The sequence below is a fragment of the Dipodomys merriami genome, unplaced genomic scaffold (assembly GCF_024711535.1).
Source record: "Dipodomys merriami isolate MVZ:Mamm:240054 unplaced genomic scaffold, mDipMer1.0.p SCAF_98, whole genome shotgun sequence".
In the NCBI taxonomy this organism is placed as follows: Eukaryota; Metazoa; Chordata; class Mammalia; order Rodentia; family Heteromyidae; genus Dipodomys; species Dipodomys merriami.
Window position 1 is genome coordinate 56878 of NW_027206601.1, and position 22395 is coordinate 79272.

A 22395-nucleotide genomic window follows, 5' to 3' on the forward strand; every position below is an offset into this window, starting at 1 on the left:
TTTCTCAACCTGGGGCAGATTTTCCTCTTGTGTGGCTGCAGAATCTGCCTCTTCTTATGAGTGATAATTGGGCCTTTGCATATTTCATGAGCATGTCAAGCAGAGCCCTTATTTTCACTGTCTAGTTTAATCCCCATCGTGACAGTGTGGGAACTGTCTTCAGGTAGCAGTGTGGGAAGGGAGGCCCAGAGACACTGTGCTCAGGTACAGTCGCCCTTCTGCATTTGTGGTCTCTGCTTAGACGAATACAACTCAACTCACCCTGGGTCGAAAATGATTTTTAAAAAGGCCTCCAGACTGAGTATGCACTGATTTTTTTCCCCTTGTTGTTATTACACACAATCCAGTCTAACAACATAGCCTTGACACTGTATTAATTAGGGAGTATAAGCAATCTAGAGATAATTTAAAGGACATGAGAAGATCACATGGTTCTATTCAAGTACTACACCTTTTTTGTTGGTGTTGGGGCTTGAACTCAGGGCCTGGATGCTGTCCCTGAGCTTTTCTGCACAAGGCTATAGTGTACTAACGCTTAAAGCCACAGCTCTACTTATACCTTTTTTGAACAATGGGCTTGAACATCTGTGGGCTTTGGCACTGAGGGGCAATTATATCCATTTACTATATGCCAGGTACTCAGATTATGAGTATATGTTGTGTCTCAGGAATGGCACATGCCCACATGACCAAGAGTCATTGAAACTTTTGGGTTTGCCCTAGGCCCACCTAACACTTGGTGTTGCTACTTAGTGTTGCTAGGTTATTTCTGTTCTGTGGGCCATGTGGCCCTATGTAACTTCATCCTGGCCATGCTCCCCTGGGTGCTTCACATACTAAGTCCCTTAGATCTCAGCTGCAAGTGCTTGCCACTTGTTGTGTTGTTGTTTTGGTGTTACCTGGGTCTGGCCATGGAGGTGGCATTTTCCTAGCTGAAGTAAATGTCCTTGGCAATCCCTGCCAATGACCCTTTACAACTTTTTAATTTATTATTTTTCAAGCATAAACATCTCCCCTGTCAGTACAGTTTTTGCCTCCAGACTTGGTGGCTTTCTGAGACTATAGGCATTACCTTATCCACTGAAACTCAAAGGTAAATATTTGCACCTTGCCCTTTGATTGGTGGCTAGGTTAAAGTTGACCATAGTGGGAGGGGCTGGCCAGCAGGGCTCTATCCCCAAGAATAAATGAAGCAGTTCAGTGTGATTCACTTAGCTTGAGCAAGTTTGTCTAGAACTTGCCAGAAGTTACTTTCTGTCTTAATCATGTAGGCCATCTTTTGGGCTTCTTCCCCTCCCCCCTTCCTCCCTCCCTCCCTCCCTCCCTCGCTCCCTCCCTCTCTCCATTCCTTCCTTTCTTCCTTCCTTCCTTCCTTCCTTCCTTCCTTCCTTCCTTCTGTCCTTCCTTCCTTCCTTCCTTCCTTCCGTCCTTCCTTCCTTCCTTCCTTCCTTCCTTCCTTCTTTCCTTCCTTCCTTCCTTCCTTCCTTCCTTCTTTCTGCCCTTCCTTTCTTCTGTCCTTCCTATCATTAGTAGCATTATACAGGGATTACCTCGGTGCCGGTATCTCCCAGTGCACACACTCATTGTATTCTGAACTCTTGCTTCTGTGTAGTTTTGTAACCTGACTCAGTGACTTTGCAATGTGATGACCTATGTTTCCATAATACAAACCATTTTTTTAATACCAGTATATCATTGGCCTGCTTTAATATAATTACTTTAAATTTTCCTTTGTATGGGGACCATCTGGAACACTTGATATATCAGTCAGGGTCCAACCAGAAATTATACCATTATTTATTTAAACAGGGGATGTTCAACTTAAAGAACTGGCCACTAGTCAAAGCTGGTTAACAGAATAAAGGGGCTGAAATGGCTCTAGTAGGTCTAGATGAAACAGATGCAGAAAAGAGCCTATGTGGCCTGTCTGAGGACAGGCAGCATTGATGTTAAAGTCCCTGAGAGTCTTACCTCCAATTAACCATCAAGAAGCAGAAGTAGAGCTAGCCTAGACAAAATGCTCATGCCCTGTTTGAAGCCCTAGGACCAGAACAAACAAAAAGTGTGAGGTAGTGGGGGTGGGGAGCAGACCCTGCTTCTCCCCTGGGGTCCTCGCCACCTCCCTGTGATGCAAAAACTGGTCTGAGGACATAAACTTGACCAGATGACCTGTGCTGGGGACCTTAGAATTGACTCCTAGGTGACCTTAGAATTGACTCCCAGAAGGGGGAACAGGATCTAGGGGTGCAGGAGACCTGAGGTCTTCTGTGTGGATTCTTCTATGGTGGGAGCATTCTTCTTGCCCCTGGGGGAAATTTTTCCAGTGCATTCTCCTGGTGCAGGTTCAATTTCCCCAGCTGGAAAGTAGGGTAAGCCCTAGGTCCATCTTCTGTGTACCAAAGCACATACAAAGGGAGATGAATTTTGGGTTAAGAAGCAGCAAGCATGTAACTTGAATCCTAAAGCGTACATTCAACTCCAGTGTTTCTACAAGATAAAAATTTAAATTCTGGCCCTATGACTGTTAAGATAGTCATATTACTCACAATCTGACTTAGGGAATTGTAACCTCTTTGTACAACTACTTAATAATAAAAAATATAAAAGATGTGCAGAATTTAAAAAATTGCAAATGCAATTTGAATTTGGCCTTTTTTTTTTAAAAGGATCTTTGTTACACAAAACAAAGTCATCCACCAACAATGCATCTCTAAACACAGTCTAAGAGTTATGAAAGGAAAGGTGGACATCTTCACCATAGACCTCACTCCTTACTAACTTCCTAGGTCTGGCATTCTCTTCTGGATTGTTTAATTTGAGATACGAGTGCCCAGAGCCAACACTTGCAAGGTCAGGACCTGTGCAGTTGCTCAAAGCCTCCCTCCCCTGCCTCAGTCTCCTCAAGTTATTTCTTATGACAGATTTATTTCCCTATCACCCTTTCATTCTATCAGCAGTATTGCTCAAGAGCCTCAAATATTTCCTCTTTCTTTATTGTACTAGAAATACAATAAAATAGAAAAGAATTGACCTTTAGCAAGGGCTTCCTAGCCTCCATTCTGTTGATAAGGAAGCCAAAGTTCATTGACATGTTCAAGGTCATACAAGAAGGCAGTTGGCTCAGGCCCAATCTGCAGCTTCCTTCCTCCTACTCTGTCAGGCTTTCCAGCCACAATGAGCCCACCATCCTTACCCCATAAAAATAGCCCAGCCCAGCACCTGGTCAGAAATCCAGTTATACTTGACCTCCTCTCCTGCTGTGCAAGGGTGCCCAGCCACTGGCTAGATCCAAGGCCAAGACTCAAATCTAAATAATTACCTCATGTCACTTCAAAAAAAATGGAGTCAATACATCTTTTAATGTTAGTGGGATCTGGACGTCAATCAGGTTCTGTTTTGGCTTTTGGATCATGGACCTAAGCACCAAGCACAAGGGGTGATAATTATTCAGTCCTGTCATGCGAGGTTGGCTAAGGGAGTAATTAGTAGGTGGTTCTGTCTTTTTAGCTGTAGAAGACATATGAATATGCATGTTCCTTTAAGGGAAACTGGTTTGTCTCCAGAAAAACATTTCTCTGCCTTCAGAAGGATGTGATCAAAACCCAGAAGGGGACAGTCTCCTGATGGTCTTTGGGTCAGCCTTGTGAGATGCTGGTACATTCCTGGACTCCTGGGAGCTGCCTATCCCTTCCGTCCCTTCATCCTGAACTTGATCTTGTTACAGAATGAGAGAGATCATCCATTCATTGGGGAGCAAGCACATTCCTGTTCTGGGTTCACAGACCATAGTGGTTGGTTAACAGATAGCGTTTAATACCTGTCTCGTTCTTTTCTTTTTTCTTTTTAGAATTGAGCACAGGATTTTTCAGAGCTCTCTACAGTAAAACCATTAAAAGAGATGGACAACTGAGAACAAAATCTAGTGGAGAGGGTGAAAGAAAAATTAGGAAAGAAGTCAAACCATATTTCCTTCCACTGATAGATAGACTATGATGTGAAGATCTTGTCCCCAAAAGGTCCAGTGTTAGTTACAGGAAAAGTATTTACAAGAGTTGACCTCATTTCCTCTTTCCTTCTCCTACACACTCACCTCTCTGCCTTTTTCCCCTTCCTGGTTCTTTGGGGAAATCAGATTTTATTTTAGGGTATTTTTAACATTCCTCCTTAAATGTCAGCTCTGTGGTCCTCTGTCTTGAGGCTTTGCTCTGTATCCTACCAACTGGTTATCATACAAGGTCCTCAACTGCTTCATTAGCCTGAAGGGTGAAGATCAAGCAAATGGGACCCCGAAGGGGTGAACAGGAGCAGATTTGCAATCAAAGCCAGTCTCTGGAATGATTAAGTAATGTGGCTGAAGAAGACTTACTGGATAGCAGTGCCTCCAAACTAAAAGGCTTCTCTCAGCCCAGAGATAGGGGGAGGCCAGGATGGTGGAAGGGATGGGGTGGTGAGGAGAAGTAGAGAGTTGCATCCTTGAAATCATAGGCATGTCCTTTGCCTGGAAATTTCTGTTGTAATTGCTAAATCACAGTAAGGGGAGTAGAAATTGAATTTTGGACCAGGTCACCATTCTTCATTTGTCTGATGAGGTAGAAAGTTGGCATATGGAAGAACAAACTTCAGAGGGGGAGAAATTGGACAGAGGTGACGATTTTCTGCAGGACGTTATTATATACTATCTACATGGATGCTGAGTGGATGGGTTGCTTCTGTAAAGAAATGCAGAGCCCCTGTGGATGACTGGGGAAGGTGGGGGCGGTGGAGGGGGTACAGTGGGCAGTGTGAGGATGACAGCAGGCCTTGGGTGCCTTTCCCTGGATTGCTTGTCATCCTTCTGCATAATGTGCAGGAAGATATTTCTCTGCATAAGTATTCTTTCTGCTTTTTTCTTCATTTTTGAAGAGCTAAAATGAGTTTTGTTTACTGCGGACTTTATCACCTCAACATTTAGAATACTTATTCTGTGTGGGGGGGAATATCTTAGGACAGATTTTTAAGATTTAAATTAAAATTTTCATCTTTTAATTGATACATAAAACATCAAAATTGTATGTGTTTATGGGGTATAGGATGATGTCTCTATATGTATATACATAACATGATGTTTAAAGTAGGCTAGTTATATTTACCTTCTTATATTTTTCTTTCCTTTCCCTTTTCTTTTTCTCTTTCCTTGCCTTTTTTTTGTGCCAGTACTGTAGCTTGAACTCAGGGTCTTGTGCTGTTCCTTACCTTTCCTCATCCACTTAAGATTAGTGTTCTACTGCTTGAGCCATACCTCCATTTCTGGAGTTTTGGTGGTTAATTGGAGATGAGTCTCTCAGAGTGTTTGGCTTGAACTTTTATCCTCAGATATCAACCCCTGAGTAGCTGGGATTACAGATGTCAGCTACCAGCACCCAACTCATATTTATCATTTCTTTATGATAAAAAATACTCAGATCCTTTCTTCTATCTATTCTTGTGAAATATTCGCCCTACCATGCATTAGCACACAGGGACTTCTAGCTGTTATCCAAGTGTAACAGTACTTACTGATTGATCATTCTTCTTCTTCCCTTCAGCACTGCTGTCCCTGGCCTATGGGATCCACCATTCTATGCACACTTCCAAGAGATCAGTTGTTTTAGGTTCTACAGGTGAATGGGACCATGTACTATAGTCCTGTGCCTGCCTCATTCAGTTAACATAATGACCTCCAGTTCTATCTATGTTGTGTCACATGGCAGAATTTCATTCTTTGTTTGGGTGAATAGTATTCCATTGATATATAATGATGTATTTGGCCTTTCCTGTGTAGTAGTGCTTCTTCCTCTCTCTCTGGGAAGTGTTGTGTGTGGCCGGGAAGAGACTTCCTTGAATACTGCCTGCACTAAAAGCGTTTGATCTATGTTTTCTCCTCCTTCACATCTCTTCATTACACGCCTGGCCTGGTATATTACTGATTACTTTCTCTTTTATACTGATCACTTTTTCTTTTTGCTGACCCCTTCATGGTACAGATGCAATGATTACACGACAGTTTCTCTTACTTTATTGAATGTCCAGAAGATAGAACTTAGTCCTGTCTGTCTATAGCCTGATGTGGAGACTTTGCCATTTATTTACCAATGCTTATTGCATGTTGACTGGGTCATACAAGTTCACCATTCTCCATAGATATAACAATGGAGTGGGATAAACTATCAGCTCACAGAGGTGACATTCTGAGGTAGAGGGAAGATGGCTAATAAGCAAAATAAATAAGTAAAATCATATGCACAGAGTTGCATGTGTGGATATGTGTGCACGTGCACACACAGAGCACAATGCTTGGAGGACTAAATTAGCAAATGCACCCCTAGAAGGGACAAAGAGGCTGGGGTAAAATTAATTGAGAATGGCAGGTTCTGATGTAAAGCAGCTCTACAGAATGTCATTCTGGCCATGCTGTTCTGCATACAGAAGAGGGTGTGTGTGTGTGTGTGTGTGTGTGTGTGTGTGTGTGTGTGTGTGTGTGTGTGTGTGTGGTGTGTGTGTGTGTGTGTGTGTGTGTGTGTGTGTGTGTGTGTGTGTGTGTGTGTGTGTGTGTGTGTGTCTCTTTGTAGGGTAGCAGAGATTGTATCCTCATTCTTGTTTACCAAATTACAAGAATGATTTAGTTGAAAACATACAAGGCTACAGCATTGTACTTTTCTAATGGATGTTAGTTTGTGCTTAGTAATAAAGGTATTTTCCCCCTGAGTATTTGCAGTGTGCCAGGCACTGCTTTGAACTTTTCTCCTCACATGGAGATGGGGAAGCCCCAGCTATACCAACTTTCCAAAGGGGAGGGCCAGGCCAGAGGCCGCTTCTGCTGCTTATGGCAGTGTTATGCAGCTAGAAGATGACAAGTGGTCCAACCCCAGTATCTCTGCTGTGATTCTGGTGTAGAATCTACAAAATCAGAACCACCTCCTTTTTCTCTTCTTCTTCTTTTTGGCAGTACTAGGATTGGAACTCAGGGGTCTTGTGCTAGCTAGGCAGCATGATACCACTGAACCATGACCCTAGTCTGGTTTTCACTGGTTATTTTTAGGCTAGGGTCCTGCTATTCCAAACAAAAACCTTCAGTTCAAGCTGTGAGTTCTCTGCTGGAAGACAGTGTCATTGCTGGTCACACTGACCATAAAGATGTGCAGGTCTGCCATCCCAGCTACGTCCTAGGGCTCTGGGCTTATAAAAAAAAAAAAAAAAAGACCCTATGTTGGAAATGAGCAGTATAGAAAGGACCTGGCAGTGTAGCTCACATGGTAAAGCACCTGCTTAGCAAGCATGAACCCTGAGTACCTCCAATAAAGAAATAAAAATTACAACTTTATTGAGATATGTTCCAAGGCCGCCAGAATATACTTTTAAAGTGTACTTTACTTGCCGGGCGCTGGTGGCTCACACCTGTAATCCTAGCTACTCAGAAGGCTGAGATCTGAGGATCTTGGTTCAAAGCCAGGAACGTCCCTGAGACTCTTATCTCCAATAAACCACCAGAAAACCAGAAGTGGTGCTGTGGCTCAAGTGGTAGTCGCCTTGAGCTGAAAAGCTGAGAGACAGTGCCCAGACCCAGAGTTCAAGCCCCACAACCGACAAAAAATTAAAAAGTACTTTATTTTTTGTTTTTTTTTTTGTTTTTTGGTGGAAAAAGTATTTATGGAATTGTGCAACCAGAAACACAATTAATTTAAGAACATTATCATCATCCCATTATAAAAAAACAACAACTTGTACCCATTAGCAGTAGCTCACCATTTCTCCTTCTTATCAGTTTTTATGTATTTATTTGTCTTTTCTGGACATTTCCTGTATGTGGGTCCACACAACATGGGCTCTTTCATGTTTGGCTTTTTTTTTTTACTGAGTGTAATACATTCAAGGGACATCTATACTATAGCACCCACCCATGCTTCTTGCTTTGCATTTCCTAGTGAACGGATGAACAGGCCTCATTTTGTATGGCCACTTATTCTTAGAGATGGGCATGGGTCTACTTGTAGATTGTTAATAAACAATGTTTCTGTACACATGTATATACATGTTCTTCATATGGCATATGTTTTCAGTTCTTTGGGCATGTTTTCAGTTCTCTTGGCTATAAACATAGGAATGGAATTTCTGGGTCCTATCCACTGAGTTTAGTGTTTAAATTGACTTCTTTTTACTTGTGGGATCTGCATCCTTACTTTTTGCAAGTGAAAATAAATTTACTTCCTTGGTGCTGAGTGTTGTCAACAGCTTGATATAACATGAACACATCTGGGGCCCAGGTTAAGATTCTGTAGCGAATCATGTAATCATAAGTATGTTTATTGTATAGAGTTGATGCTTGACTATATTTGTTTTGTTCTCTTCCTAGCTTCTTCTTACTCTAATATTCACCCATTTTTTTCTTTTCTTTTCCAGAATCGCAATGAAATAAAAAACGGCACTATCCTTCGATTAACCACATCTCCAGTAAGTTGATCTTAGTTGGTTATTTCATCTTAAGCTGCCTACCCTCTGGGTCTGCTGTATGTGCTTATAGAATGCTGTTTTTTTGAGAGTGACTGTACTCTAAAACAGAAAGTCCCTGGGATGTCCTCATGGGCAGAGTTTAGTTTAATTGGAAGTCTCTCCAGTTTATTTCCCATGGCAGAGGAGGAAGGAACCACTGTGAACAGAGAATGGATTGGGAATCATGGAATTGGAGTTTGGTGGCCATCTCAACAGCTCTTACATTACTGATGAATAACTTGGCTATGTAGATTTTTTTTTATCATCTTCTCTGAGCAAATTCAGAGAAACAAAGCAAGCCAAACCAAAAACAGGTTGTTTCTTTATTTAAAGTCTATGGAGGGGGGGGGAGAGAAAGGTGGGTGGGAGGAAGAGAAGGAGGGGGAAAGAGAAAGACAGAGACAAAGACAAAGACAGGTTGAATTTAAATATTTCCTAGTGTTGGTCAGTGATGATGAAAATTGATGAAAAAATGGATAAAAATTGATTTCAAATAGTAAATGTTGGGCCATTTAGGCTGTTTCATGGATGCTAATCAGAACTCATGCATATCTGCGCGTGAAAGCTGTTGAACAAGGTGCCTGTGCACTTGGCAGTGAATGGGTGGCATCCTGGTCTTTCTTGTTTCCTGGTCTAGTTGGGGTAGTAACATTAGCATATTTGAGCCATATTTTTCCACACTGCATTTCCTTGCCTTCCTAAAAAACACAAGCAGCACAAAATATACCAGGTATTACTATTTCCACCTGCACAGTTGAGGAAAACTATCTATCATTTCTAGTTGTCACTAAAGCCATGTGGTAGGCTAAAAATAAATTTCAAAATGGAGGAGAAAACATCTGGCTAGAATTAAACTGTGGGCAGTATAACTACCACAGATCCATCTTGTTGAAAATTACATTAGAGAAGTTTAAAAACTGCTAAGTATTTTGCTTTCATTTAAATTGGTCTATTAATTTTTTAATTTTTATTTGTACTGTAAGGCAATGTGCAGAGGAGTTAGAGTTACATGAGTCAGGCATTGATTACATTTCTTTTTGGACAGTGTTACCCCCTCCCTCATTTTTTCTGTTTTATTTTCCCCTCCTCCGCCCCCACCCCGATTCCCCACGTTCTATAGTTCATTTCCAACACAGTGTCTTGTGAATATCACTGCTGAGTTAGTTCACCCTCTATCCCAGCATTTCTGTGCTTCCCTTTCCCCTCACCAAAGCTGATAAACTTACGTACAAGACGTAAGTATTTTATCCTAAGACATCTCCAACCTAAACATAGGGATGGGCTCAGTAGACAGAATGACTGGGTTGCTGCAGCCATTGCCCGGTGCCAACTTCCCTGCTTCACAAAAATGATAGTTTGCTGTCCTTTTTCTGTGGTTGTACAGTGGGTTGAGTCATTTTTATCTGACTTCCTGGAATTAATGTGAATTAATACAAACTTGACCCTTGGAGGTGAGCATTTCATTTGTGCTTTGCATTCCTATTTTTCCTGCTCAAAGTCTTTCATCTGCTTGCCAGGCAGGGAAGTGCACACCGTGTCTTTTGTTTCCTCTTAGAAAGGCTCAGCTTTTTCTCTTGGCCATCTCCAAGCCAAAGAAAGAATTGGTTCCCCTCACTGGGGATTCAGTCGCTCTTAGAAAGGAGGTTCAGTGTCAGGGAGGGGAGGGTGGTGTTTACAGCATCTCCAGGGTGGCATTATATATTTTATTTTTTTACATTTGTTCATTTTTATTCACAACCTGTTTTTCAGTACAATTTTCCACCTGTTCCCATTTCCAGTCGGGTTATACAAGTGCTAAGTGGCAGAAATTTCTGGAATAACTACACCAAGAAGGAAAACAAAGCAAAGCTGTGAGATAAGTGGCATGTAGCAGGCCCCAGAGCAGCATTTTAACTCTGTGGAGATCTGTCATCTCAGAGCAGGGATTTTGGAAAATATCCTTCACATTCCCAGCTCTGTTAATGGAAAGATGGTAGAGATAGCAAGCAGGATGCCGCTACAAGACAAGACTGGCTTATGTTTCCAAACCTGGGGCAGTTGTGGACTTTGACCTGCAAGTGTGCAGGCCTTGGGTTACATGTCTGAGACAGCACACCAGACTCTGCATTTGAAACACTGCCTTGTGCTCTGTGGATGGACACAGAGTCTGGAATTGGGCATTATGTCACAACAAAATAATTGGGATCTGAAAATGTCATTAATTGCTAGATTACTTTCTGTAATTTTGTTTAAAATTGAAAATTGAATTGAGAATTAAAAAATATGGGTCACACATGGTAACTTGTGTGTGGGGGTGGGGGGGGGAGGGGTTCTTGGGGCTTGAATTCAAGGTCTGGGTGCTGTCCCTTAGCCTTTTCACTCAATGCTAGTTTTCTACCACTTGAGCCAGAGCTCCAAATCCAACTTTTTAGTGATTAATTGGAGGTAAGAGTCTCATGGACTTTCCTACCCAGGCTGGCTTTGAACTGAGATCATCTGATCCCAGTCACCTGCATAGCTAGGATGAAAGGCATGAACAGTTGGTACCTGGTTAATTCATTATTATTTTTTTTTTTGTGCTTACCTTGAGGCTTGACCTCAGGGCCTGGGTACTATCCTTAAACACTCTTTTGCTTAAGGCTAGTGCTCTACCACTTGCACCACAGTTTAGCTATTGGAGATGAGTCTCATGGATTTTCCTGACCAGGCTGGCTTAGAACTGTGATCTCCAGATCTCAGCCTTCTGAGTAGTGAGGATTACAGGTGTGAGCCACCTGTGCCCATAGACAATAAAAATGAATTAAAAGTGAATTTATCCATCCATTTTAAGAAAAGATTACTGGGAAGAACACAGAAGAAGGTCTTTTGCTACTTCAGGATTACAGGCATGGGCCACCAATGCTCAGCTGTGCTAATATTTAAAGTTCATGCACCTAGCAAGCTGAGTTCCCCCTCCTGGGAGATAAGACATTAGCATGCATACACCAGTACACACACACACACACACACACACACACACACACACACACACGCATACACCGGTACACACACACACACACACACACACACACACACACACACACACACACACACACAATCTTAGGTAACGTGGCCATGCTGAGTTGTGCTTCTATTCTGTGGAGGTGGTATTTCCATTTAAGCATTTTTTTCCCTTTTAAAGCATTTGTTTCCTTTTAAGTAAGTGTTTCTGTTGGTTGGTCTCCCATTGAAGTGGAATGAATTAGGTTTAAATTCTGTCTACCTAGCTTCCTCTTCGTTTATTGACATTTTTCTTAGCAAAAGTTCATTTGGAAAGGTACATATATAGAAGAGCCAACAAAATGTCCTTTGCACACTAGACCAGGCAGGACTTATTGTACCCCAGCTGGGAAGTCTAGGGAGTGATTCGGAGGGAGACAGAACTGGGGTTCTTCCAGTCTTCACACAGAGAGGGTACATTCAAAGTGATTTAGAAGCCAGGTTCTGGTGGCTCAAGCCTATCTATAATCCTAGCTACTCAGGAGGCTGAGATCTGAGGATCACAGGTCACAGTTTGAAGCTAACCCTGGCAGGACAGTCCATGAGACTATCTCCCCCCCTCCCCCCTTCGGTCCATTATGGGGCTAAAACTCTGGGCCTGGGTGCTGTCCCTGAGCTCTTTTTTTTTCCCCCCTCAAGGCTAGTGCTCTACCACTTTGAACCACAGCTCCATGTCCAGTTTTCTGGTGGTTAATTGGAGATAAGAGTCTTATGGACTTTCCTACCTGGATTGGCTTTGAAACCACCATTCTCAGATTTCAGTCTCCTGAGTAGCTAGGATTATAGGTGTGAGCCACCAGTGCCTGGCCTCCAGAAGTGGAGCTGTGACTCAAGTGGTATAGAACACGAGCTTTGAGCCAAAGCAGCTCAGGGATAGTGCCTGGACTCTGAGTTCATGCCCTAGGACTGGCACCAAAACAAGCAAACAAAACAAAAATGTAAAAAGCAAAATTATTTAGAGCCCTGGACCTCTGCATATAATTAGAGACATGCTTCAAGGGCATGCTTTCTGGGACCTCACTCAGGCTTTGGACACAGGAAACCCTTGAGATGGCCTAGGCTTGTGTCTTAAAAAGCCACATAGGGTTCTAGTGTATGTGCAGCCATTAAGATCATAGTGAGTTCTATAATAAAATAATTTTCAGTATTTTCTGTCTTATTCTTTAAATACATATGGGAAAAATATATACTTGGGAAAAATGGGAATGAAGCTCTCAGACATAATGTGTAGGCTGTGATTACTCAAAGTATTGGCTGAAGAGATGGGTACGAGGTCTGCACTTATGTGATTGCTTAACAAAGCAAGTAGCTTTTAGTTACTTCTAGATAAATGATTGGGCTTCAAAAGTAAATATCTGCCTCACCCCTTATCCTATCCCCCCGCCCTGATCAGTTTCTGGGGCATCAGTGTTCTTCTGACCTCACTTTGCTTTTCTTTGAAATAGAAGGTGAAATGGACGGTCAGTGTGCTAGCCCTTACTCTCACACCTGTCCGTGAGAGACGCAGGCTATCAGGTATTCTCAGACACATTGTCCGCTTCTGGATGCTGGCCTTTATTTTTCAGGGATGCTGTCATTTCTGTGATGTTGTAATTTTCCTTTTGAACACTGTTGTCTTTTTTATACCACCTCCACCCCTCATAAGGCTCAGAATGCCCAGAATGCCCAGGATGCTCCATGAACGCATCCAGTCCTCAAGTCTGGATGCCAAGCTGGAGGCCCTGAAGGACTTGGCCAGCCTGTCCCGGGATATCACATTCGCCCAGGAATTCATCAACCTGGATGGCATCTCTCTCCTCACCCAGATGGTGGACAGCGGCACTGAGTAAGTAGCTGGTGTCCAGCTGGTGTCCACACAGGCAGGTACACTGGCAGGTACACTGGTGTTTCTTGCACTCCTTACTCCTACGTTTCTCAGTTTTGAAGAACAGAGTCTTGCCTAGATCAAGATACCATCCCTGGAATAATTTTTGGAAAAAGAAAATGGGCCAGGCACCAATGGCTCATGTGTATAGGTATAGCCTAGCTACTTAGGCAGCTGAGATCTGAGCATCATGATTCAAAGTTCAACCAGGAAGAAAAGTCTCTGAGACTCTTATTTCTAGTTAACCACCCAAACCCCCCCAAAATGGAGCTGTAAACGTCATACAGTGCTAGCCTTGAGCAAAAATGCCCAGGAAAATAGTGCCCAGGCCCTGAGTTCAAGCCCCAGGAAGAGCACACACACAAAAATAAGGCAAAACACATGTTTTAAAAATGCATAGTATGGTTTAAACTTAAACACAGTAAGCATTTATAGAGTACCTAACTTTATAGTAAGGAGTAGGAAGTGGTAAAATTGTCAAAGATAAGGGTCATACCTTGCAAACATGGATAGAGACTGTTTTATGGGCAGAACCCAGTTGGTCAGTGTTGAGGAACTGGAGGCAAAAGACTGAACACGTGGGCCTCCCCGGGACTTAGAGCCTGTGACAGTGGCTAGGGAGTGGGGGGAGCAAATTCTTTTGTGTTCAAGGAAGGGACTGGCATTTGTGGTATGGGAGCCCACCTTCTCATGACAGCTCTGGTTCTCTGGTGTGAGTGGGCAGTAAGGAGGCAGGTGGGCCCGAGGATGCAGCTCTGGCTTGTGTGGGGGCCCTGGCCACTGAAGGCCGGGGTGGTATGGAGAGCATACAATCAGTAGGTGAGACTGCAGAAACAGTTAATGACTTTCTAACAGTGAAGTCATAATGGGAGGGTTCTCCGTAGATCTGTATTGAAAAAGGGTAAATCTCATCAGGGATGGTAGTTTTGGCGTGGGTCCTTTACAGCTCTCTTCAGCATTCCAGGGACACAAAGAATGAATAACTTGCATAATGCATTCTCTCATGTCCCTCTCTCCCCATACTACCACTGGGCAGATTTAAATTGCAGTTTTATTTTTCTCACTCAAAGATGGCACATTTTACAACAGTAGGACTCTTTCCAATCTGAGAATGTTCCATGGAATTTGGAATCTGGAGTCTGTCTTCACAGACAAGTAGAGAAAAGTCTCTAAAATGAAATCCAAGACCACTGACAAGCTTGGGCTATCTGGAGAAGGCCAGTGGAAGACATAGCCATTGGGATTTGTGTGTGCCAATCCTGGGACTTGAACTCAAGGCATGGGCACTGTTTTTAAGCTTCTTTTAAAAATATTTTATTATATAGAAGCTGTACAGAGGGGTTACAGTTACATGAGTAAGGTAATGAGTACATTTCTTGTCAAGCATTGTTATTCCCTCCTTTGTTGTTCTCCCAATCTCCCTTCCTTCCCCTCCTCCCTCACCCCCCCCCCACCAAAGTTGTTGCAATGGGTCATCCTGTGTCCTTGTGTCAGTGTTTTGTTATTCCCATCCCCTCCCCAAATTAGATAAATGTATATATAAGATGCAGGGTACCAAAATCAAGTGCAGTGACAACAAGGGATATACCATAGGGAGAAGAACATACAGAGGAAACCAAAAAAATCACCAATACATTAAAAACAACAACAAAAAAGAACGACCTAGTACATAAAAGCAACAACAAAGAAAGACCTTGTGTGTCCATATCTTGGGGTTCATTTCACTTAGCATCATCTTATATGGTCATATGTACCTAGCTTTCCTAGATGTATACTAATTATTGTAAATGAGGGAAACCTTGGGACCTATATTTCTTTGGGTCTGGCTTACTTCACCTAATAGGATTTTTTTCCCAAGTCTTTCCATTTCCCAACAAATGGGGGCAATGTCATTCTTTCTGATGGAAGCACAGAATTCCATTATATATACATATATGTTATATAAATATATACATATATATTATATATCACATTTTTGATCCATTCATCTAATGAGGGGCATCTGGGTTGGTTCCATATCTTAGCTATGGTAAATAATGCTGCAATAAACAAAGTTGTGCTGGTAGCTTTAGTATGGCCTTGTTGGTGATCATTTGGGTAAATGCCCAGAAGTGGGATTGCTGGGTCATAGGGGAGATCTATGTGGAGTCTTTTGAGGAACCTCCATACTGCTTTCCAAAGTGGTTGAACAAATTTACATTCCCACCAACAATGCAGTCGCATTCCCTTTTGGCCACATCCTTTCCAGCATCTGTTGTTATTAGATTTCTTGATTATAGCCATTCTTTCTGGGATGAGGTGGAATCTCAGTGTTGTTTTGATTTGCATTTCTTTTATGGCCAGAGAAGTTGAGCATTTCTTCATGTGTCTATTGGCCATTCTTACTTCTTCTTCAGAGAAGTCACTCTTTAAGTCTTTAGCCTACTTATTAAGGGGCTGTTGTTTCTTTGAGGATTTGTTTTTGGAGGATTTAATATTTTGAGTTCTAAGTATATTTAAATATGAAATCCTTAAGCTTTTTTTTCCCCCTTAAGGTTACTTGAGGCATAGCTCTACTTCCAGCTTGGATATAAGAGTCTTAGGGATTTCCCTGCCTGGGATGACTTTGAATCTCAGATCTCAGCTTCTTGAGTAACTAGGATTACAGGTGTGAGCCACCTGCATCCAGCACCCAGCACCATTTGGAGTTCTAATGAATGATGACTGAAGTTAATTGTAGCAGTTCTCCAGCACATCATCTGACAGTGGGACAAAGAAACACAATGTCTGGATGTTACTAGACGTGGAAACAGCTGGAAGTAAGCCCAGTGAGAATGAGTTCGGAGAAAGGAGAGACTGCTTCCTGCCTGGGACAGAAGTGGGGGCAGTAGGGACAGGGTTCTGTAACCACCAACACTTCACCTTCAACCTGGGGTCACTGCGCATTGCCACCTCCTGTGGTCAGCATGTGCCACATGGTGACACTACTGCTACCTAAGGGACAGAAATATGTGGGGCTTGTCACCTCAGTGATTGTGTTAAGTGAAATCAAATGCACACCTGCAGGAGTCTATTCACTTCATTGCTGGCTGTCTACTTACCCAGGGCAGTGCAGTGCTGGCTGCTAGGTGTAGGGGTTGTGCACAGGCACTCCCTGCTCACAGCCATGCACAAGGATCTTGTATAAATACTTTGTTTCTTCTTTTAGAGTTTTGGCAGTACTGGGGTTTTGAATTCAAGGCCCCATGCTTGCTAGGCACGTACTCTACCACTTACGCCACACTCTCATCTTTTTTTTTTTTGTCTTACTTCTGTGTCTCCTTCAGTTCTTCCTTCACTGTTTTATATAAGTTCAAAGCCAAGCTGCTTTGGAGATGGGGGAAGGAGGAGCTGAGCCTCAGGTTACCTTTCTTGTCTTTTGCAGTCCTCAGAGGTGGCTCATTTGATCCAAAGCGATTTATCAGAACTTTTGCTCAGATTTAAAGAAAAAAAAAAGAGAGAGACAGAATGAAAGATATTTTTTCTTATAAGGCAACCTGGCTTCTCAGTTAAATTAAATAGCAAGACTTTAATTAATTGCCAAGAACACTTTGGAACAGACACCACAGATTCTAAATCACTCTTGCATTTGGAGAGGTCTTTAGTGAGGACTCCTGGTCCTGGGCATCTAGATTTCCATGTGGGAAGGAAGAGAATCCCTCTGCTGCCCAGTCTGTGGAAAAGTTTTCAGAACCACAGAGAAAACAGAGTTTGGATTTCCTCCCTTTAGTAATAACGAGACTGAGTGATTGCTTGCCTGCCTACTTGTCTTCACTCAAGGCTGTGTGTTTCCATATCTTTGTACAGTTACCCAGAGAGGCCACAATGCATAGAGCAATGATGGAGTAATTGGAAAATGTCCATCCCTGTGGTATTTGCTAGTTGCATTATTATTTTTTTCTCCTGATATTGAGGCTAGAAATTGGGGTCTAGACTCTGTCCTGGAGCTTTTTTGCCAAGTGGTAATGCTCTACCTCTTGAGCCACACCTTCACTACCAGCTTTTTGGTGGTTAATTGGAGATGAGAGGTCTCAGAGAATTTCCTGTCCAGGCTGGTTTTGGACCATGATCATTAGATCTCAGCCTCCTGAGTAGCTAGGATTATGGGCACCCCACCATTCCTAGTTTCTGATTGACACTGAGGTTTGAAAAGCAAGGAGAGTTCTGGGGAAGGCCATTGCTCCAACCTCAGCACAATTAGGGATGCTGAGGAGGAAACAAAGATGATCATACAAAGATGTTTCAGAAGGAATTGATCTGATCTGATTTGATTTGAATGGGAAAACGGGGGCCCTGCAACTCCCAAGTGTCAAGGTAGGGACTCTCTCTGCTCTTGTGTGGCTTTATGCACAGCCCTGTGGGTTTCTGAGCTCCCACACACAGACAATTGGGCTGCTTCCTCTGAATCCTTCTACTGTTGAATAGTCAGTCTATCATCCCTGGGACCCAGAGCAAAGAAGTCTCCTAGAACAAAGGGCAGTCACTTAGTTCCCTTTCCAGTTGGCTCTGTGTCAGGAAATGACACCACTGGAAAATGATTCACCCCACAGCCAGATTGGAAAAAGCAAAATCCCTGTTTCCAAAGAGCTCACAGTCCTTTTAAAGGAACCATCGTTCCTTCAGGAAAACAGACAGGAAGCATCAAACAGAGGAATTCTTTGTCATCTGTGCTCCCTGCTCCCCACAGCCACCTGTAAGGTCTTGTGTGTGTGTGTGTGTGTGTGTGTGTGTGTGTGTGTGTGTGTGTGTGTGTGTGTGTGTGTGTGTATTTTCTATTTTATTTTACTTTTGTACTAATAATGGGGTTTAAACTCAGTGCCTTGTGCTCTTGCTTGGATTTTTTTTTCATTTTGCCTAAGGCTAACATTTTTTAGTTACTTATGTTACGCTTCCACTTGGAACAGAGATCATCAACTATCAGCCTCTTGAGTAGCTAGGATTATAGTGATGAGCACCCAATTTTATACGACTTTAAGTGTACACAAGATGTACAAAAGTAGAATTGTAATATTGATTCTCTTTATAACTTGCTTTTTTTGTACCTACCAAAAGTTCTATGTGATTAAATATTCCTACCACTGTTTTTATTACTTGTGGATGGTTTACAGCTGTGTAGGCCTTTTGTGTGCTTCGGGCCCAAGGAATGGCGTTCCCAACATGTACCCTCCAGGGAAGTTCTCCCCACATTGGACCAGACAGCGGCTGGAGTAGGCCCTTCTTTGTGTGTGCACTCCTCTGCACTCCTGTCCTCTGAAAGTCCATGCCACCCTGGGAGGATTGCTAGGCTTTCTCTTTTGTCTGGTGAGTTCTGTTCTGCCTTTCAATTCCTGTTGGGACACAGAGACTTGTGACTTGAATCAGAGCCTATTAGAACTACTAAGAATACTAGGTCTACTAGCACTACTACTATAACTATTATTATTATTATTATTATTATTCCTCCTGCTACTACTACTATTACTACTACTACTACTACTACTACTACTACTACTACTACTAGGAGGGCAGATAAGGAGCCACCAGGGAGGTAAGGAATGAAGACAAGGGCAGATTGACAAGTCCCTTGGCTGCCATGAAGCAGCAGCAGAGGAGTGGGGAGGTCCAGTTAAGGGGAGTGGTTGAGGAATGTGCTTCCTAGTAGACAGTGCCAACTGCTTGGCCACCTGGGAAACCACTGGAAGCCACGGAGTGGAACGCTCTTTGTTTGTTTCATGAGAGGACCTTGTGTGCCTTTTGATCTTTTTCAATAAACTTTAATAAATAAGAGTAGATAAACAGGGGGTCTAGGTACTGAAGGGAGATGATTAGTGATAACCAGGGCAGGTAGGGGTGTGGCAAGGGCTGCTCCAGGTGAAGGCTTCATTGTGGCATGGTGTGAAGAGGCCTTTGGCTGCTTGTTTGTGGTGAAGGCATTGGTCATGCTGGCTTTGGTCTGGCCAGTGGCACTGGCGGAGCGCAGTCAGCAGATGTTAGCACAGCTGGGCTGGAGCTGGCCCCGCAGCTGCAAGAGGAGCAGAGCAGGTATAGAGCCCATGGTGGAGTCGGGACACAGCCCTACCTGCTGCCTTGCAGACCGAGCTCTGCCCCCTGAGGCGGCCCAAGGTGGATGGAGGTCCCTAAGGCATCCAACAACGGATGGTTCTGGGTCTTTCCCAGATGTCGGGCCTCCTCTCCATACACACACACTGTGCTCCAGATCTGGCCCCCATATACAACACACTGTCCTGTGCCCTTGTACAAGCCTGAGTTGCATGTGACTGTGGGAGTGCACTTGCATGCATGCACGCTCGCTCAGGCACCTGGGCTCATGGGTGTAAGTAGGACAGGCTATCCCTTCCTTGGAAGGAACAGCTCCGGGGCCAGTGTCCCTCACCTGCAGCCTCTGCATCAGTAGCCTCCAGATGATGCAACCAGAAGGGGAGGTTGGGAGTTGGCATCTCCATAGGAGAGAACAATATATCCGGGTGAAGCCAGGCCTTGCCACCATGTGGTGGGGCAATGTAGTCAATGTGGTGCAGGTCTGAAAAGAGAGGAAGAATGGTCAGGAGGCCAGCAAGAAGCTTAAGGAGGGAAAGAAGGGAGGCAGGGAGGAAGACAAGGGCATGACAAGTGGCCACTGTTGAGGCTGGGTGTGGCCCCCTGGAAACGTTGGGCCCTAGCATCTCCCCAGACAGCACCAAGCCCCACGCCTTGCAGGGCTGCTGGCTGGGCAGTTAGTGAGTAAGTGTGCCACAAGGTTTGTAGGAGGAGAGGTGATGGTGAGGCCAGGATTGCCTCCGAGTCTAGAGAGAGGGTTCTGGGTCTGGGGAGTCCTCCCGCCTGCCCCTGGGGAAGGAGGACGAGGGCACAGTAGGTGACTCACAGGCCTTGGCTGGTCAGGGCGAACCACCACAGGGCTATGCAATGGCAGCGACAGCTGCATGCACGAGCACCCTGTGGTACAGCTCCCTATGGGCATCAGGAGCCCATCCTTCCGTCTACACGGACTGTGGCTGTGGAACCAGTTCCGGCTCAGCAAACCGAGGTAGGGGTGACAGTCAGCCACCAAGCACCTGGAGGAAACGGCAGTCAAAGAGGCCACAGCAGACTGAGGGTCCTGGCAGTTCTTGCTCCACACCCACCCTCCCAGCTGCCCGGGTGAGAGCCTGGATGAGCTGTGGCTTGCCCGTGGCAGCCAGTGCCTTGCAGGATGAGGCTCACCTGGTCACAGGCAGGGCCTCTTGACTGGAGCACAGTGCCTCCCTTGGTCCCAAAGATCCCTGGCTGTGCAGAGGGGCCGGTGCCCGGTATTCAATGCCCTGCAAAGACGGTGTCATCATGCACATTTGCCATAGGTTGTACAAATCCTCTCTGCTCCAGACCAGCATAATGTTTTCAGCCTGGGGAGACCGCAGAGTTGTTTGGTTTTTCAAAGAAGCTATAATCAACCTGCTCGAGGCTTGGGGGTGGGCTAGAACTCAGAACAAACTCCCTGCCGTAGGAAGGCGTGGGAAAGGCAGGCATGTGTTCCCTCTCTCTGTCTCTATCTCTGTTTGTCTGTCTCTGTCGCTGTCTCTCTGTCTCAGTCTCTGTCTTTGTCTCTCTCTCTCTCTCTCTCTGTCTCTCTTTCTCTGTCTTTCGAACACATACACCCACACCCAGCACACACATGTTCTCCCACTCGCACACCACTAGTCTAGCTGGAATCCACACATACACAAACACACACACACACACACACACACTCACACCGGGAGCCTGCAGCTGTAAGTGAGCACTTTGAGTTTGCTTAAAGTGAGCCTCCAGCCTGATGATGAATGGTGAAAGCACACAGAAAGTGCAGAAGCTGTTAGGTCCCTGGCACAAGGGCTGAGAGGCAGTGGGTGAACCCAGGACCAGACAGGAGGGGAAATGTGACAATTGGGCCAAAGCCCAAGAGCTACATTTGGGCAGCGAGCCGCTTTCACGTGTGGTGAGTGTCAGAGTTGTGGGTAGGTGTGGTGTGGCTAGAGGGCATGGAGATGGGGGCCTGGATTACATTGGGTGCTGAACTGTTTGGCAGCAGTGTCCCTACCAAGGAAGTGCTGGGGCTGGAGGGTGACACATGACTCTGTCCAAGCCCAGCCCAGTGTGAGTGTGTTGTGTGGGTTGGATGTCCTTGGAGGAACCAACACGCATCAACACTCATCCACATGATTGACAAAGCCAGGGCCTGACAGTGATGCTGTATGTGATGGAGGTCCAGCTGCGGTTGTCCTGAATCATGTCCTGTATGCAGGTCTGCAAAGACAGGGATGGCCAGCAAGAAGCCAGCAAGAAGCATGAAGGTGAAAGTGGGAGGGAGAGAGGGACATGGTGTATGGCCAATGTTGGGGCTGTTTATGGCTGTTTATGGAAGCTTTAGGGACTAGGCACTTCCTGGACAGCAGCGGGCCCCATGGACCGGCAGGGCTGATGCCTGGCCAGTGAGTGTGCCAGTGTGTCCCAGGGCTTGCAGGAGGAGAGGTGATGGTGTGGCCAGAATTGCCTCCTAGAGAGAGGGTTCTGGATCTGTGTAGACTGTCTGCCTGCCCCCAAAGGAGGAAGGATGAGGGGCCCAGTCCGGGACTCACCGGCTTTGGCTGGTCAGGGCTGATCAATGGCAGCAGCTGCATCAGAGACCATTCTCTGGGAGAGCTCCCGATGGGCATTTGCAGCCCACATTGGCATCCATCTGGCCTGGGGCTAAGGCTCAGCAGCACCCAGCCAGCCACCGAGCACCTGAGGAAAAGGCAAAGGGGCCACAGCACAGTGAAGGTCCTCCAGTGCTTGCTACACACCCACCCTCCCGCCTGCCCAGGAAAGAGTCTCGCTGAGCTGTGGCTTGCCCATGGCAGCCAGAGCCTTGCAGGATGATGCTCACCTGGTCACACTCACAGCCTCTAGCCTGGAGCACAGTGCTTCCATGGGGGCCAAGGAGCCGCGGCTCTGCAGAAGCCCAGGTGTTGGGTCCACAACCCGCTGGGAAGAAG

General features: G+C 44.8%; 1 protein-coding gene across 1 annotated transcript in view; it reads left to right on the top strand.

Annotated features, from left to right (window-relative positions):
• LOC138822033 (uncharacterized) overlaps positions 1-22395 on the top strand; it is a 146475-nt gene that overhangs the window by 37329 nt on the left and 86751 nt on the right. The window contains exon 4 of the mRNA XM_070014530.1: positions 8416-8466. Coding sequence (XP_069870631.1) covers positions 8416-8466 — 51 coding nt within the window. The remainder of the gene's footprint in view (positions 1-8415; positions 8467-22395) is intronic.